The sequence below is a fragment of the Chamaea fasciata genome, unplaced genomic scaffold (assembly GCF_029207755.1).
Source record: "Chamaea fasciata isolate MVZ Bird 193981 ecotype frontalis unplaced genomic scaffold, bChaFas1.0.hap1 SCAF_16, whole genome shotgun sequence".
NCBI lineage: Eukaryota > Metazoa > Chordata > Aves > Passeriformes > Sylviidae > Chamaea > Chamaea fasciata.
This window is the reverse complement of record NW_027094101.1, coordinates 6704246-6719887: the sequence shown is the minus strand read 5'-3', so window position 1 is coordinate 6719887 and position 15642 is coordinate 6704246. Positions and strand designations below refer to the sequence as shown.

The 15642-nt window shown below is 46.4% G+C and overlaps 1 protein-coding gene across 2 annotated transcripts in view; it reads left to right on the top strand.

The window, feature by feature from the left end:
- The window catches only part of TTYH3 (tweety family member 3), a 69303-nt gene extending 57553 nt beyond the window's left edge, over positions 1-11750 (top strand). The window contains exons 10-14 of one of the 2 annotated variants that reach the window (XM_066197656.1): positions 41-133; positions 871-1007; positions 2949-3125; positions 4021-4096; positions 11618-11750. In XM_066197656.1, coding sequence (XP_066053753.1) covers positions 41-133; positions 871-1007; positions 2949-3125; positions 4021-4096; positions 11618-11689 — 555 coding nt within the window. In that variant the 3' untranslated portion in view covers positions 11690-11750. The remainder of the gene's footprint in view (positions 1-40; positions 134-870; positions 1008-2948; positions 3126-4020; positions 4097-11617) is intronic. The other variant, XM_066197658.1, reaches the window with a different exon arrangement.
- The last annotated feature ends 3892 nt before the right edge of the window (positions 11751-15642 follow it).

The window sequence follows — 15642 nt, the reverse complement described above, 5'->3', positions numbered from 1 at the left end:
AAGCATTCCCTGGCACTAATCACTGGCTTCTTGTTTGCAGGAGTATCTTACTCGGATCCAGGAGGTTTTGAATTCAACAGAGATCAACTTGCAGCAGCTGACAGCTTTAGTAGACTGTCGGAGTCTGCATTTGGTGAGTTCTTGGTAGCTGGGCTTGAGCTAAGAAAGAACAAAAGGGGTGTGGAGCCTGTATTGGTTTGGAGTTCCAAATCTCTGGTGGGAATTTGCAATAGCTTTTTGCTTACTGATTCTAGCAGAAAGGGGAATGAGAATTTAGATCAAGTTAGCTTTGAGTTTAAAGATCAACATAGGAAGCTAGGTGGCATGCCTTCATACATCTACAAGCTGCAGCCATAGAGGCCTTCAGGCCTGGGATTTTTTGTGTATGGGAAGTAACTTGCTGCCCTTGCCATGGAGTGCAGTGCCTTAGAGCACTTAAGAGCAGTGTAGCATGGCCTTGCTGTTGTCCTCACTGCCTCTCTAAAGGCAGAGACATAGACAGTTCATGCTTCTGTTCTTGGGCATGGCACATTGTGAGGGAGTTGAAAGGCTTAATGAAAAATATTGTATCTCGGTTGGGTGGATGTTTGCCTTGGCTGTTTATTTTTGCTCCTCTTAAAGTCTTATTGTGGGCGGTTGAAAATATTTCTGTGTCTAAATCCAAGCTGGTCTTTGTGAGGGAAAACAAGGGTTAGATCATTTATGAAAAACACTCGAGTCCCTGAAATTAAAATAGAATTATGCTCTAGAAAAAGGGAGTGTGATGTCTCTGAGTTGTTTCAGAGAGTGTAGTCTGGAGAAAGGCTTTTGAGTTGGAGTTCAGTGTTAACTCTGCAGTGATCAGGAAACTCTGCTCCTTTCCCTCTGCAGGATTACGTCCAGGCTCTGACAGGCTTCTGCTATGATGGAGTGGAAGGCCTCATCTACCTGGTTCTCTTCTCCTTTGTCACAGCCCTCATGTTCAGTTCCATTGTCTGCAGCGTCCCACACACTTGGCAGCAAAAGAGGTACAGAGAGGGTTTAGATCCTGTAGCACTGTTGAGCTCTTTCCCAGTGAAGACTGGCTGCTGGACTTGTGCCCATGAGCATATGGAGTTCATTCCCACATGATCCCGGGAGTGTGAGGGATGAGGCTTTATAAGCACAGGTCTAACAGGAAGAAAAAAATGGTTGTGTTTTTCTCTGGCTGTGGTTGATACTAACATCTGAACCTTACTGCTCTGGAATACTCTGTGTGCAGAGTATTGAGCACATTGTAGGGCTGTGAGTCAAGTTAGATGAATGATTATAGCTGTAATATGGAGGTAATGCTTGAACTATTGCTCTCTCTGTAAAATTCTTACTCTCTTACGTTGCCTTGAGGCATTTGTTCTGCTGTGGGGAAGAGAACTGGAATAAGAAGCAGTTTACACTTGCCTTTGTAGCTTTGCTCATGCTGAGGTGACTGACTTGCATAGATAATGGAAAGCAGGAACTGTCTTGTTGTCAGCAGCATGGGCAGGTGAGACACTTGCAGATTGGAACTGGTATTAATGATGAAAACCAGATTAATCAGTAAGTCTTTAGCAAACCTTCACTGACTGGCTGCTGCACCACAGGCAGCTGTTAAAATGGCACTGAGTTTTCTACTCTTGCAGAAGAGCAATAGACTGCAGCAAATTCTCTCCTGCCATCCTGATTTTTGTGGCAAAACAGAAGGCCCTGAACAACAGCAGGAAGCCAGAGCTGGCCCAGCCTGCAGTGCCCACAGAGAAAAGTGGCCTTAGGAAGTGCCAGAATAGCCCTTGAGGAAATGGCTGGTTCCTCACCTCTTCCACAGGCAGCTGCAGAGACCTTACCATGAAGAACACAGCAGTCTGCCTGTTGGAAGGAGAAAGCTTTCCCCAGTGGCATCTCTTGTGCTGCCTTCCCTGTGGGCTGCTGCCAGCCCTGCCAACCCCAGCAGGCTCAGACTGCTGCTGTGAACTGGAGGGTTCCCTCTTGCATTCCTTGGAGCACCATTTCTCCCCCGGGGAAGTGGAGGATGTCACAGTTTACTGCCTTTAAGGGACCATGCAGGCTGCAATTCCTCGATCTTCAGTGCCACCGTGTGGTGCAGAGGCTGCAGGTGATGTTTGGGAGGTTCTAGTGATGTCTGTACATGCTGTGTAGAACCCTTCACTAGCTTTAAGCGCAGATTAAATATATTTCAGACCATGGTGCTCCACCCCCTAATTAGGGAGATGAAATAGCAGTGTGTATTATATAGGAGGGGCAAGAAAATACCATGGGAAGGCAGAGGGAACCAGCTGGCAAACAGTTCTGCTCTCCACTGATTTAAAACCCTGGCATTTTTGAGAAGATAAAGACTTTAGACGCAAATTTTGCAACTTAGTCTCTGTAAAGACTTCTGTGATTTTGCTAGAAGCTGAAGCAGAATGGGACTTCAGAGAATGGGACCTTTTGCAACCAGAATGGGACTTCAGAGAAGTCTGCAGAGGCTCATCCTTAAGAGCTCTTTGGACGTGTCTACAAGAAATGGAAGGAGACAGACTGCAGTTTTGAAGGATGTTTCTGTGGGGTGCATGGCACTACTTCCCCGTTGCCTCGCTTTTTTTTTTGTTGTTGTTTGTGGGGGTTTTTTAGCGCTGTGTTTTTTGGGATGTGTATCCATCCTTTGGCTGTACAGCTGGGCAGTTGCAGACCTGTGTGCCAAACCCTGAGAGAAGCCTGCAGGGAGGCTGGAGGGGATCACGCAGTGTGCTCCTCCAGATGGGGTCTGTGGGAGGTCTGAGTCACTGTGGTGTGGGCTGTGTTTCACACTGCCACCCTGAGGCATCCCAAACGGGTACAAAACGTGGAGGTGTGGAAGATGACTGGGAGGTTCCTAGGATCACCATGGTTTCCTGCAAACCCCACGTGTGGGGTCATTGTAGGGTTCTAGGAGGAACTTTTTCTCCCTCTTGCAGAGGCTCAGATGATGATGGGGAAGAAGAATCAGCTGCTCAAGGGAGTAGACAGACACACGATAATCTGTACAGAGTGCACATGCCCAGCCTCTATAGCTGTGGGAGTAGTTATGGCAGTGAGACCAGCATCCCTGCAGCAGCACACACAGTCAGCAATGCTCCCGTCACGGAGTACATGTGAGTATCCCCACAAGAAGCTCCTCCACGTTTGCTTCCTCCTCATTTCTGTTGGCTCAAGTGCCGCTAGGTTGGCACTTCTGACCAAGTGGTGAAAAGCAGAGAAGGGTTTTGTTTTCTGATTGGCATCTAATGGGAGAAGGGAATAGCTTGAAGGTGCTGCGCTAGAAAGAGTTTTGTTAGACAGCGTGCTCCAAAATGTGAACAGCTTTGTGCTCCAGGACTCAGGAAAATGTCTAAGAAAAGAAGTAGGAAAGTAATGTCTGGGCTTCTTATTGCACAATGATTCAGATCACCAGAAGACTTAATTCTTCAGACAGAGCAGTCTTGCCAGAAGCCTCCCAAAAGACTGAGAGCCAAGAAAAAACCTGTGGGCTCTCTCTTTCTACAGTATTTGCAGTCAGCTCTGACATCTGTTGCAGTTTGGAGCTACCCAGTCCAGGTGGGATCTTCAGAGCTTCCTCCAGAAGTGCCTAACCCTGATTACATTTGGACTATCATCAGGGCCCATCTTTTTTTGGGCTGCCACATCATTTTGTTTATCCCCTTAGACATTGTCCTCATTTTATCTCCGTTTCTGCCACTTGGCAGTTCTGATGCTGCAGGGAGGCAGATTTTCACAGGGGCCTATTTTTAAATCACTTGATGTGATTCATTGTGGGCCCTTCTGAGTAAGAATGTAAAAATAGTGCTCAATCTGAGGAGAATTATGATAGTTTTATGCCCTTGTCTGAAAAAGGGGGGATCCACCTGGCCTGTAAGAAAAGCTTTGAAGGAGGCTGAACTGACAGAGTAGTTCTGGGGGTGAGGATGCTCTGTCCTGTGTCCCCATCAGAGACCCTCCCCAGAGAAGCATGGCACGTGCCCCGTTACCATGTGTCTCTTCCTTTCCTAGGAGCCAGAATGCAAATTTCCAGAACCCCCGTTGCGAGAATACCCCGCTCATTGGCCGGGAGTCCCCACCTCCCTCAGTAAGTCTCTCTTTACTGCTCTTTGCTTCAGCAACTTTGGGGGATACACGTTTGCCACTCCTGTGTACTCCCAAGGGAGCTGATTGTGCAGCCAAGCACAGGATCTGGCCCATAAATGGCAGCAGCTTGGGTAGACAAGCTGTGTCTCACCTGCCATGGAGAATAAAACCCTGCTATGCTGCTTTGGACATCGCACATGAAAAGACTAAAACTCGATCAATTAACACTGGTAATCCTATGGGCCCAGTCCTGCCACCACTGAAGTGCATGAGTATCTTGATGGGTGACTTCAGCAGGATGATTCACTTGCATGCAGTGTACTTGCTATCTGTGCCATTGGTTCCTCAAGTTTAAAAAGAAACATGTTCAAACTGTAAATTCAGAGTTATTGCTGAACCTCTCTCCTTAATCTGCCCTAAAGAGATGGTAGGATGAAACCTGTGTTATTTTTTGTTGAGATTTTTTTTTTAAAATCTTTCTTTCACAATTGTTTTACTTTCTTTGAAATCTATTTTTGTATTTAATTTCCTATGGAGGAAAAAAAAGAAACTTTCATGGAAGGTTTTGGTATTTGGAATGGCCTGATAGCCATTTCTGTATGCTGGATAAAACACGGGCTTGTCTTCCTGTCTGGGTAAGAACTAAATGAATCTTGCCCTCCCTTGCTGGATCCTGTAAGCCTGATCTACAGCAGAGCCTGGAGAACATGCCATCCCAGTGCTCACTAACTTGGTGGTGTGATAACAGAGGATGAGTAGTAAAATGCCTAACGATCAATCAGTCTTCAGGCATAGGTAAAGAAAATACACTCTGTGATGCCTGGTTCAAATTGTTGGGAAGGGGAGGAAGAGGAGGTTGGTGGATGAAGGAGTAGGCATTGTGGTGGAAATGAAGGCATCACATCCATGGTTCAACTTCAAGAGGACCAGTTCATCTTGCTGTAGAGGAGGTGGAAATGTGCAGAGTTGATCCTTGTCTCTGTCCTTGGCCAGACCTGTTCCACCCTTCCCAAAGAGGATTCCTGACCCCGGTGCTCTGATGGCGAGCTCCGGTCACGTTGTCCGCTCCCAGCAGTGGGATGGGCTCAGCAGGGTCCCTGACCTGCTGCACTGCTGCTGTTTCCTGGGGCAGAAGGGCACTGTCCCTCTGGCACAGCCAGGGCACATGTTCCTTCAATGTCCTGCTTCCCCTTGCCCTACAGCTCTTCTGCTTCAGAGAAAGCACATTCCCTCCCACGGGGCTGTAGTGAGGCAAGAAGTTCCCTGGTTCTTCAGTAGCTGTTTGTGTTAAAGCCCTGAGTGGGAATCTGAGTCCTGGTGCCTTAGGCTGGGGTTTGGGAGTAGATAAAGGGTTTTTTCTTCAGAGTAACTTGAGTTGGCAGCCATGAGTGTGGGCTGTGGGGAGGTGCCGGAGCTGGGGAGGATGAGGGAGCAGCAGTGCACCTATAGAAAAGGGAGCTTCTCCCCAGAGCAGGGAAGGAACCAGGCTATAGGGTAAATGTGTTTCCTGGAGGGATGTAGTAGACAGGCAGTGGAGAGAAGAAAAATGCTGTCTATTCTCATACTAGCAGAAAACAGGGAAAGGCTTTTTTTGGGATTTTTGTATTTGCAGCTCTCCGTAGCAGGTGGCTGAGAGAGTACTGAGGCAGAAGAAATGGTAACTTTTCATAGCAAATTGTCTGTGGGAGGAGAGAGATGGAAAGGGAATACCAATGCACGCATCCCTGCCGCTTTTTGGGAGGAAGGAAAGGGAGATAACCAGCCAAGTAGGTTATGTCCAGTGGGTAGACAGAGCTGACCTATTCCATTTAGCTTTCTGTGAACAGATGGTGAAAACTAAGATGTGATGATCCTGCTGCATTGTTTGTCCGTTACTTTTCCTGGCTTTTTTGTTCGTTTGTTTGTGTTTTTCCTTCTCTCATTCCTTCTGTTTTCTCCTTCTTGCCACAGGGATATTCCCTTAGGGTGGTAGAACCCACCTTGTCGCTGACACACACCACGGTTTCACTTGCTTGCACTGTGTTTTTCATGCACGTTGAGGCTGCACTCTCTTTTTCTCTCTCTTTCTTGCGTCATCACAGTTGTATTTGGCTGCCATGGACAGTAGCAGCCATATGAGCTGGCAGCTTAAGCCCTCGGACAGTGCACGGACATACTGGTAACAGCGCCCGCAAATGGAACAGGTACTGCAAAACAAGGTCCTTCTTGCTCAACCCCTTCTCCACTCCCAACCGCTCCCTTCATCCCTGCACTCTTTATCCCAGGCCAGTGCCTTTTATTTCTTCACATTCCTTCCCTCTGCACCTCCCACCCCATTCCCTCCTGCCAAGGGTTAAATTAAAAAATCCGTTTTTGGCTCTGGTGCAGACTCAAGGAGCAGTATCAACCTTCCAGAGGCTTCTGGTGCACGGTGTGAGGGTTACAGGTGCCCGTGCCTCACCAAAGCTACTTCTCAGCAGCTCCAGCTTGGATTCCATGCTTCACAACAGCTTGAACACCAGGTGCTGAGTGCTGCTCAAATGTAGAAATAACCTTGCACTTCAAAAGCAACGTAGAAGTTCTCCCATCACAAGAAGCCATTCTCTAGAAATAAAGAGAACCAATCTAGCAGCACTTCAGTCAGGGATCATTGTCTTAATTCAGCTTTTGGCTCTCCTTGAGCCCTGCTGCTGTTCTGCTTGTCCTCAGTAGTCATAACACCCAAAACCATCAATACCAACCTGCCACAAGCTTTTAGCTCATTTGTAGGGTTTTTAATTTTAAACTGTCCTGAAGAGTTACTTAAATGCCTGTCAGATCTGTGTGCAGCTTTTCCTTTTGTCCTTACATTCAAGGTCAGAAAGGAGCAAGTTTTTTTAAAAAAGCTTCCCTAAGGGTCCAGATATAATCACTAAGATCTGTTTCATTCTGTTTCAAAACCTTTTACTGCTTTGTTTGTTCTCTGTGTGTCCGAATCATCCCATCCATGTCCCACAGACTCTGTGAGCAGGGCCCTCCTAGTACCATTTCACTGTCTGAATTCCTCACGGGCTGTGGCTGCTGGTGTTCTCCAAGACAGCCAATGTTTCCTCCCTCGTGACAAAGCCACGTGCCCACAGAAAGAGGAGGTGGTCTGCATTTCTGGGGGTTATTAGCTTGGTTAAATACAGGGTGTGATTAGGGCTACCAGACAACTCAGGTGGTGTGAAGGTCAGTGCTTCATGCAGTGCCAGGGAGGCGTTGGTTCCAGTGGGAACAGGGAGCCCGTGGCTTTTGGCTCACGCAGTCATATCTTGCATTCTCTTCCCAGAAATACCTGTCCATAAAGCTGCTGCTGTTCCTTCTTCTCTGCTTCTTCTCGTTGGCACTTTTCTCAGCCTTGCACTGGATTCCTTTCTGTTCTGTTGGTGCCCGGTCTTGCATCCCTGCTGCCCCTCGCTGCCTGCCTGCCTGCCTGGGGACTGCTGGGAAGGGTCTGCATCGGGTGTCTTGATGCCTCTGCCACGGTGCACGAATGCAAACAACCCTGTCTGGAAGCATGGTGCCAGCTCCCTTGAAAGGCTCACAGCTTTCTCCAGTCTTAAGTCTTGCTAAGACTGCTCTTGGGCCTCAGCTTGTGGTGGGGTTTCTGCTTTGTTGCTCCTGTAGGTGGTATTGTAGCGATGTTAGATGGATCTGTTCCGTGAAACAAAATGTTGGTGAGGGTGGGGAAACTCTAGGGAAATTCATTCTAGACTTGAAATCCCTGGGCTGGAACATGACCTGATCCCAGTCTGCACTGTCTTCTGTTTATCTATGGTCCCACCCGAGCTTAATGTGGCTGTCTGAAGGGCCATGGAAAAGGCACTGCATTCTTTCCAAGGCTTTCAAAACAAACAAAACCAACAGAAGCTCAGTTCTTTTGACTTGAAAGACTTAAGTCCCTTTGAATTCAGAACCCACTGGCTGGAATTAGCTGTTTCCCTGCATCTTGGTCCTCCCATACATAATAACACCAAACCCTCTGTGTTTACTGTGCTCTAGCTGTTTGAGATCAGCCTTTCAGAACTTGAATCCAGAAGCTTTGGTCTTTATTGGATTACCTGAACAGCTCTGGCAGGAAATCAAAGTCAGGGTAGCTCAAGAGAAATTCACGTGGGTTTTTAACCACAAATAGTAAATGGTTTGTACTCAGTCATGGTTTCATATGGTAAGTGATCTTTCAGCATAGCTTAGTTAGCTGTGAAGTGCTCATGGATTTCACAGGAGTCAGTAGAATTTATGGCCTCTAAAATGAACTGATTGTTCCCTTAATTTTTTTTTTTTTTTTGCCACCAATGATTCCTTTGTGCCCAGGCTGTGTGTGTTAAGTGCCCATGTGCTGGCAAACCACACCTATGAAAGTTTATACCCTCAACAAGGCTAAATGTGAAGGAGAGACTTTTGTTTTCTTTGGAGAAATACAAAAATAAACCTGTGTGCGAGCAGCTGTGTTTGTCAGAGCTGGCTGGTAAGTGACTGAGAGGTGCTGTGCTGAATAGCACAGGCCACCAGCAGGAATGGTAACAAGAACTCTTTCAGGTGACCTTCTTGGGGAAACTGACAGTGAGGTGGAGGTATGGGGTGAAGCTTGTCCTCTGTGCTGTTTTTGAAAGGGTGAGTGAGGGTGTACAGGCACATGGGTACTTCCAGTGAGCATGCTGGAAGAATGACTGAATTGTGCGTGTTCTTTAACCTTCTATGAAAGCTCCTCTTTAAAGGAAACTAAATGCAACTGTGAACCTGACAGCTGTGGGCCTCAGAGTGGAGTCCAACACCTCCTTGGTCTGAATTGTGCTCAGGCTTTCTGTCTTTAGAATCACTTTTTACAGGAGTTAAAGACATAGTGATTTTTTATTTTTTTTTTTTTAAGCAACTGAAGACCTAACTATTTTAACTCTGGATAATATAGTTTGGTTTCATATCCAAAAGTGTCTGCTGATAAATCTTCATCTGCTGGCCTGTCCAGATGTTGGGACCTGTGTGTTCCACAGCATCTTTCCTCTGCTTCCCAGCAGAGGATGCAGAGAAGCACTTGGAGGAAGGGCTGCAGCATGTGGAGGAAGCCCTTGTACCTGGAGGGTGATGCTGGGACTGAGATCCAGGGCACACTGCTAGAGCTGTGCTGGTGAGAGGTGCACTGTGGAGTGTTGCCTCTCTACTGCCAGGTTTCAGTCATACTTACCATGATCATTAAAAATACCTAACGGAAGGAGTAACTGGTTCAGTTGAACCGGGAAGAGGTACAAAGGTGCAAAAATCCTGAGTTAAGGAGAGAACATCAGCCCTAACTCTGACTGCTCTGAATCTTGATTTGTTTCTTGTGATGGATTTGCAGGTAGGTTTGAATGTAACATACTCTCTGCTTGGCTCTCCAGATCTCGTGTTCTTGGTGACTTTGTTTTAGTGACACTTAAACAACCGTGGGGTCTTTTCTTTTTGGAGGAAGGAGGGAATTCTTTTCAGCTTTTCCCACCATGATAGGTGTACTTTGTACATCTTTGAAATGAAATTCATCAAGTGGTCCCCTTGATTTTAATGCTTTAAAGAAAGTTTATGTTGCATGTTATGTGCTGAACCTATATGACTTGTCCAGAAAGATGCACAATAACTTTCCATTATCTGAGATTATTTTTTTTCTAAATATTTCTAACAAAACTTTAACACCTGGAAAAGTTCTCTGTTCATACTCATCTCCTGTCACATGTCACTACAGAGAATGCAAATGGAAATTGGGCACTCAAATGCATTTTTCCTTCTAAGACCCTCTTCTTAGCTTGAGGCTTGGCTGATAATTTCAGCATTGCAGTACCTGAAAAGTGCCCTACTTACTCTGTGAGAAAGTAATTTGACTTCTAAACCTCTCTGAGCCTGTTGGGTTATTCTCCTATGCATTAATAATGCCCTAAACTTTATATCTGAAACAGTAATCACATTTAATAAACTGTACAGATTATTGTCCTTAAAGTAGCTCAGCTTGCTATTTTCTATCTTTTGCCCTCTTGCTGACAAAAAATACATCTTAGAAAGAACAGATGTACCCTTTGTCTCCTAAATATAGATGCCATTTCTGGGCCAGAGATTTATATTAAGATACATGTTCTGAAAAAAAGTTTTCCAATTATGGAAGACACTAAAAGCTGAGTGTGCAAATAAGCCACAGGTGTCTTCATCTTGTGCTGATGGGATCAGCTCTGCCAGAGGAGCAGTTTCTCTCTTCTATTGTGCAGAGGTTCAACCCAGGTCAGTCTTTGAAGGAAAACTGATAAAATACTGTTAATTCTCTGAAAATTCCCCCATGGACAGCTGAGCTTTTGAGAGCCTAAAGATGCCTCATAATGTTCTTTCCCAGTGAGCAAGATAAATCACACCTCCTGGTGTGGAGCTGCCTTTCAGTTGTCTCTTTGCCAGCTTAACTGGCTACTTTACGTGGTTGGGTTTAAGAGGTGATAAAAAGTCAGTATGCTGAAGAGCACTCTTGGGAAGTAAGCTGTGGATATTGTAGAATTATTCAGGCTCCAGAGGGTATAAAAAGAGGAATGAAATATCTGTCCTCATTGCTTGGTTGTTAATATTGCGGTAGCAGGACCCAGAAGACATCGAACACATTGGTGTAAAGAGGCAAAGTTCTATTCTTACTGCTGGACATTATTTACATGTTTTTCAGCTCATTATTCAAAGCTGAATGACACAAAGCTGAAGTTACCTCAGTAGCTTCTGGGAGCCGTTTAGGATTAGCTTGCTTAGAATAAAAGAGAATGAGAACAGCACCACCACCTCCAAATTGAATTAACCTTCATCTTTCTGACTTGCTCTTCTCACCCCCACGCTGGAGTTTCATCTGCTGCTGCCCAGTGCACAGCTTGGATCCCAAACCACAGTGGCCTGTCACCCACCTGATAACTTGCTAATATCATCCTGTTTGATGGCAGCCTGTTTCCAGCCTGGTAGGGTCTGTTCTTTCTTGGGCATAAATCATTTTGTTATTCCTCACTTTTCTTTCAAGCTGCCCATCCATGGCTCATGCAGTCTTTTGATGCCCCTGTTGCTATAAAATGCACTGTGAAGATGCGATGAGCACCCATTTTCTTTTCAACCTCCTTTTCTGGCATGGTTGAAAGCAGTAACATGACTAAGAGAGGATGGAAGTGTGGGGTGGGTTTTTACATCTGCATCATTCCCATTTCCCTCTCTTCTCTCAAACAACATATGTCATGTTTTGACTTAGTGACTATTGGATTTCCTTCTCTGGAGAGCTTGGATAAATCACCAGCACGTCTGCACTGACCTGGCCAGCACCCCTGCAGCAGACTGGCAGAATGTTACTCAGAGTGAACTGTGCAGTGACTTGTGAAACTTCCCTCTTAAGACTGAGTCAGCAGCTCCTTGAGATGCTTGCTGTAAATACATACCATGTTATGCTGAGAAGTGGTAGAAATCTGTGGTTCCATCGTGACATTAGTCATTCTGACTTAACTTTCTGTTTGTTTGTTTTGTTTTTTTGTCTTGTCTTTTCTTTCTCCAGTACACCTCCAGCATGAGAGCCAAATACCTCGCCACCAACCAACCTCGTCCAGATGCTGGCAGTGTGCATTAAAACGAAAAAGCAAAAGAAAAAGAAAAAAAAAAAACAACAAAAATGAAAACAAAAAACAAAACTCACACGTGCAGTCAGACTAAACAATGTGCCAACTGCTGTGCCCCTGTGCTGTCCTCGTAGAACAAACCTGCTGCTCTAAAATCTAGTGCAGCTCCTTCTGTTTCTCCAGTCCAGACCGCCCTTCCAACCTGGAACCTGCCCACTGAGTGGAAGCTCTTTTTGAATTTAAGCCTTCACCTTGTAGTACCTGATGTGCAAGTGAGCAAAGGTGTGCAGGCCAGCAGCTGACAGCGCCTGGGCAGGAGACTGCCCCCAGCCCACGGGCCAGCTTACCAGAGCAGCCTGTCAGAAACAGGCGCTGAACACCTTCTGCCCTCTTCTTCCTCCCTTCTGTTCCACGAGGGACTTGGTGAAAGATGGTGGTAGACGTTCTCCACTTCTGCAGTGGGACCAGCAGCCTGTCAGACACTGAAGAAGCAGGGCTGGGTGCCTGTGGCTGGAGTGCAACGAGGGAATGCTGAGGGAATGCAGAGCGCAGCATCTCGCTGGGAATCCTCTGGTGCACTGCCCTGGGTGAGGAAGGAGGGACCTCCTGCCTCATGGTGTCACTGCATATCCACTGGAATTTGCTCTAGAAGAGCAAACCATTTCACTACCCTGGTCAACTTCTTAATTTTTTTTTTTTTCTGAGTCCATTAAGAAAATGCCTTTTTCTTTCCCTCTAAATCTATCACACGAATTCTTGAGGAGGAGCAGGGGGGCCCAGCATCAGTCAGTTACCCTGTCCACTGCTCTGCACCTGACCTCTCTGCTCCATCAGGGAAGCCCAGGGATTTGCAGATGGCATTCTGGGTGCTGCCTTCCCTAGGCTGACACAGATCAAACAGGAGCCAGCCACTCACTTGGTGCCAAATTTTTCCAGGGAAAGACTTACAAGACTTTGTGGGAGGTATTTTTGCACTAAAGAGTTTTGGCTCTCTGATGCTAGATCTTATGGGACAGTCAGCTTGCAAAAGCAAGAGAAACTGGAAGCACCAATGGATTTATAGCAAATGCAAGCTCTCCCCGCAGGCATGACCTGTGATCTCTGCTGGACTCTCTTTTTTTCCTTTTTTATAAATCATAACCTGCAGCACAGGGTTGCTGAAATGGCATTGAAGGAGGTTTTTGGAGCCTCAGTCCTAACAAACTCACAAGATTGTCAGTGTATCTTCTGTGTCCTAGAGTCAGAAAACCTCGACACCATTGTGACTGTCAGAACAGATTTATATTTTATTCTATTTTGTTTAGTTTTTCAAAGGCACATTGCTAACCACTATCTGACCATACTAATGCACATGTAAGGCATTTTCTAGACGTGAGGCAGAACAAGGCTTGCAAAGGGGCAGCTGGGTGCCTGCAGAGGGCAACATCCTTCACTGGTGCTGTACTTCCCACTGAAGAGCAGTGCTCCAAAGGGCACTGCCAGCTTCCTGCTGGAAGAGGAGACTGCCTCTTGGGAGGTACTGTCAACTACTGCCCTTTCAACAGGGTAACTATGATGTTCCTTTTTGTCTTTTTACCTCTTAGTAGGGGCAATCTTAGCAGAGCTGCTGAGCATTATACTAAATAACTGGCAGAGGAAATTGAGTGGGAAACATCTCTCAAAGTGGAGTGGAGCCGTTGGCAGAGGCAGTTCATTGTCACCTCAGTGATGTTCAGACTCGGTGTCTGTTTACCCCACGTTTGCTCTTTGGGGCACAGAATTACCAACCTGCCTTTACTCAAGTCAGTTGCCTTCTTGCAGTGAGGTGGGAACTGCTCCTGGCAGGCAGCTAAACAGGCTCAAGGGATCTGCTGGGAAATGGTACCAGCTCTGTGGCAGAGCAAGCTTTGAGACTCCTCTTAAGATAGAAACCACTACTAAACTGCAAGGCCAGCTGTTACCATTCAAAGGAGTGAGAGACAGGGAGGAGGCATCACCATACAGACAGGAAGAGAAGGATCTGGAATAAACCTCACACTTCACCATAAATCTCTGGAAGCAGGATGTTCTTGCTCAGGATTGAGGATGCCCTTTCAGACACGTTGGATGGGCTTCACAATGAAACATACCTCTGTTTTATCAAATAACAAGGGCAGGGAAACGTGGTCACGGGTGGTACGGAGGGACACTGTGGCTCACGAGCCCCAGGGTTTCCATCCTGTCTTAGAGCCTACCAGGAGATGTGGGTGTGCAGGGTGTGGTGATCTTGCAGGGCCCCAAGCACCCAACTGCTCTCTGGAGGGAACCCCAACCTTTTCCTCACTTTGAAGAAAGAATCAAGAGCCATATAATCCTTATCAAGACTGAGTTGTTCTGCCGTCATCCCTCCTTGCAAGGATGTCCTCCAATTGCTACTCACATTACCAATTTTAGGGGACCTGCCCTGCAATCTGTGGCCCGGTCCTTACGGTGGAAGGCAAGTGTCTTGGAGGCTGGAGGGTGTGGGCAACCCTGTGAAAACAAGTGCTTCTGTGTAGAAACCTCTTTGTGCACAGAATGCACCCTGAGCCTGTGTGTGGCTGCACTTTGGGCTAGGTCCAAATTGTCACCGTGGCATTGTCTCTGACACACAATGCTGGGAGTGAGGCAATGCCTTTGCTTGCAGCATCTAATGGAAAAGCCACCTTGACCTGCTTCCTTCCAAGGTCTGGCATAGCCACTTCCAGCACCCAGAACAACTCCTGACAGTGTTTGGGGCTCGCAGCAAGGCACAGCTGTGAAGATCCGTGCTCTGTGACTTCAACATATAACTGGAAAGAATGTTATAGAGATAACATTTTGCTCTCTGGAGGCCAGCACAACGTGACTGCGGTGTGAGCCGTGTACCTGTGTCCAGCCAGCACTTCCTTTACTTGACATGGATATTGCACTTTTGTAAAGCATCCTGGAACTCTGCTGCCCCGCTGCATGCTGTGCAGAGCGCTGGATAGGAAACACAGACAAATGGGTTTCTTTTGGTTTGTTATTATTGTTATTACTACTACTTTTTTTTTTTTTTTTTCCTTTTTTTATTTTACTGGAACCTTGAGCAACAGTGTGGCATTTCTGCAGGCTGGTCTGAATGGATCTGCTGAAGAACAGATGGCCTTTGCCTATTCTTATGGCTGCGACATAATCAGTCTCATCCATATGGTCACATTTTGTCTGAGGAGGGGACTTTGAAAAGCCAAGATCTCCCAGACTCTGTGCCTCCCTCTCGGGTGAACAGCAGGTGCTATCTGGCGAAGACTCATCTGTTCTGGATGGCATTCGTGGTTGAGGGAGTCCAAACTCTTCAAGCTGCAGGAGGTAAAGCTGTAGAGACTTCTCTCTCTTCCATCGTGTCTCTCTGTTTTCAATGTGACAAAATGCCAAGGCCATATCACTTGGTGTGTCCCAGCTGACCTTATCGGACACTTCTCATGTTACTGGTTGCTAGAAAAAGGGTCCAGAAGTCGGGGGAGCTGAGATTGGCCTCTGGACACCTCACTGACTGCAGAGTGGATGGCAGCTTGTCCGGTTGAAGGTGACTGCATCAGTGAAGACACTTCATGTTACTTTTTCAGAAGCACAAATGTGGTCATTGGCTTGTCTGGTTGGCTTGGTTTATTTCCACTGCATCATCATGTGTGAATGACACTTTCTTTTGGAACTGAGAACTCTTCCAAGCACACAAACATCTCCACAATGTGAAATGTAAATAGCATGTTGGACTCTCGTGTCCAGTGTTCAAGACTGCATTGTAATTGTAAAGGAAATCAAATCAAGACTTGGCTGTGAATTTCTTGTGCTGTCTTGGGAATTATAACTGTAGTGTTTGTATCCTGTATGTATTATTAAACTGAGTTCATTTTGTGTGCTGATAAAAGGGTTCAAGCTAAGATTTTTAGCGTGCATCCATGTATCCAAATGTGAAGGATGGAGTGCTCCCTTCCCCTCCTGTCCT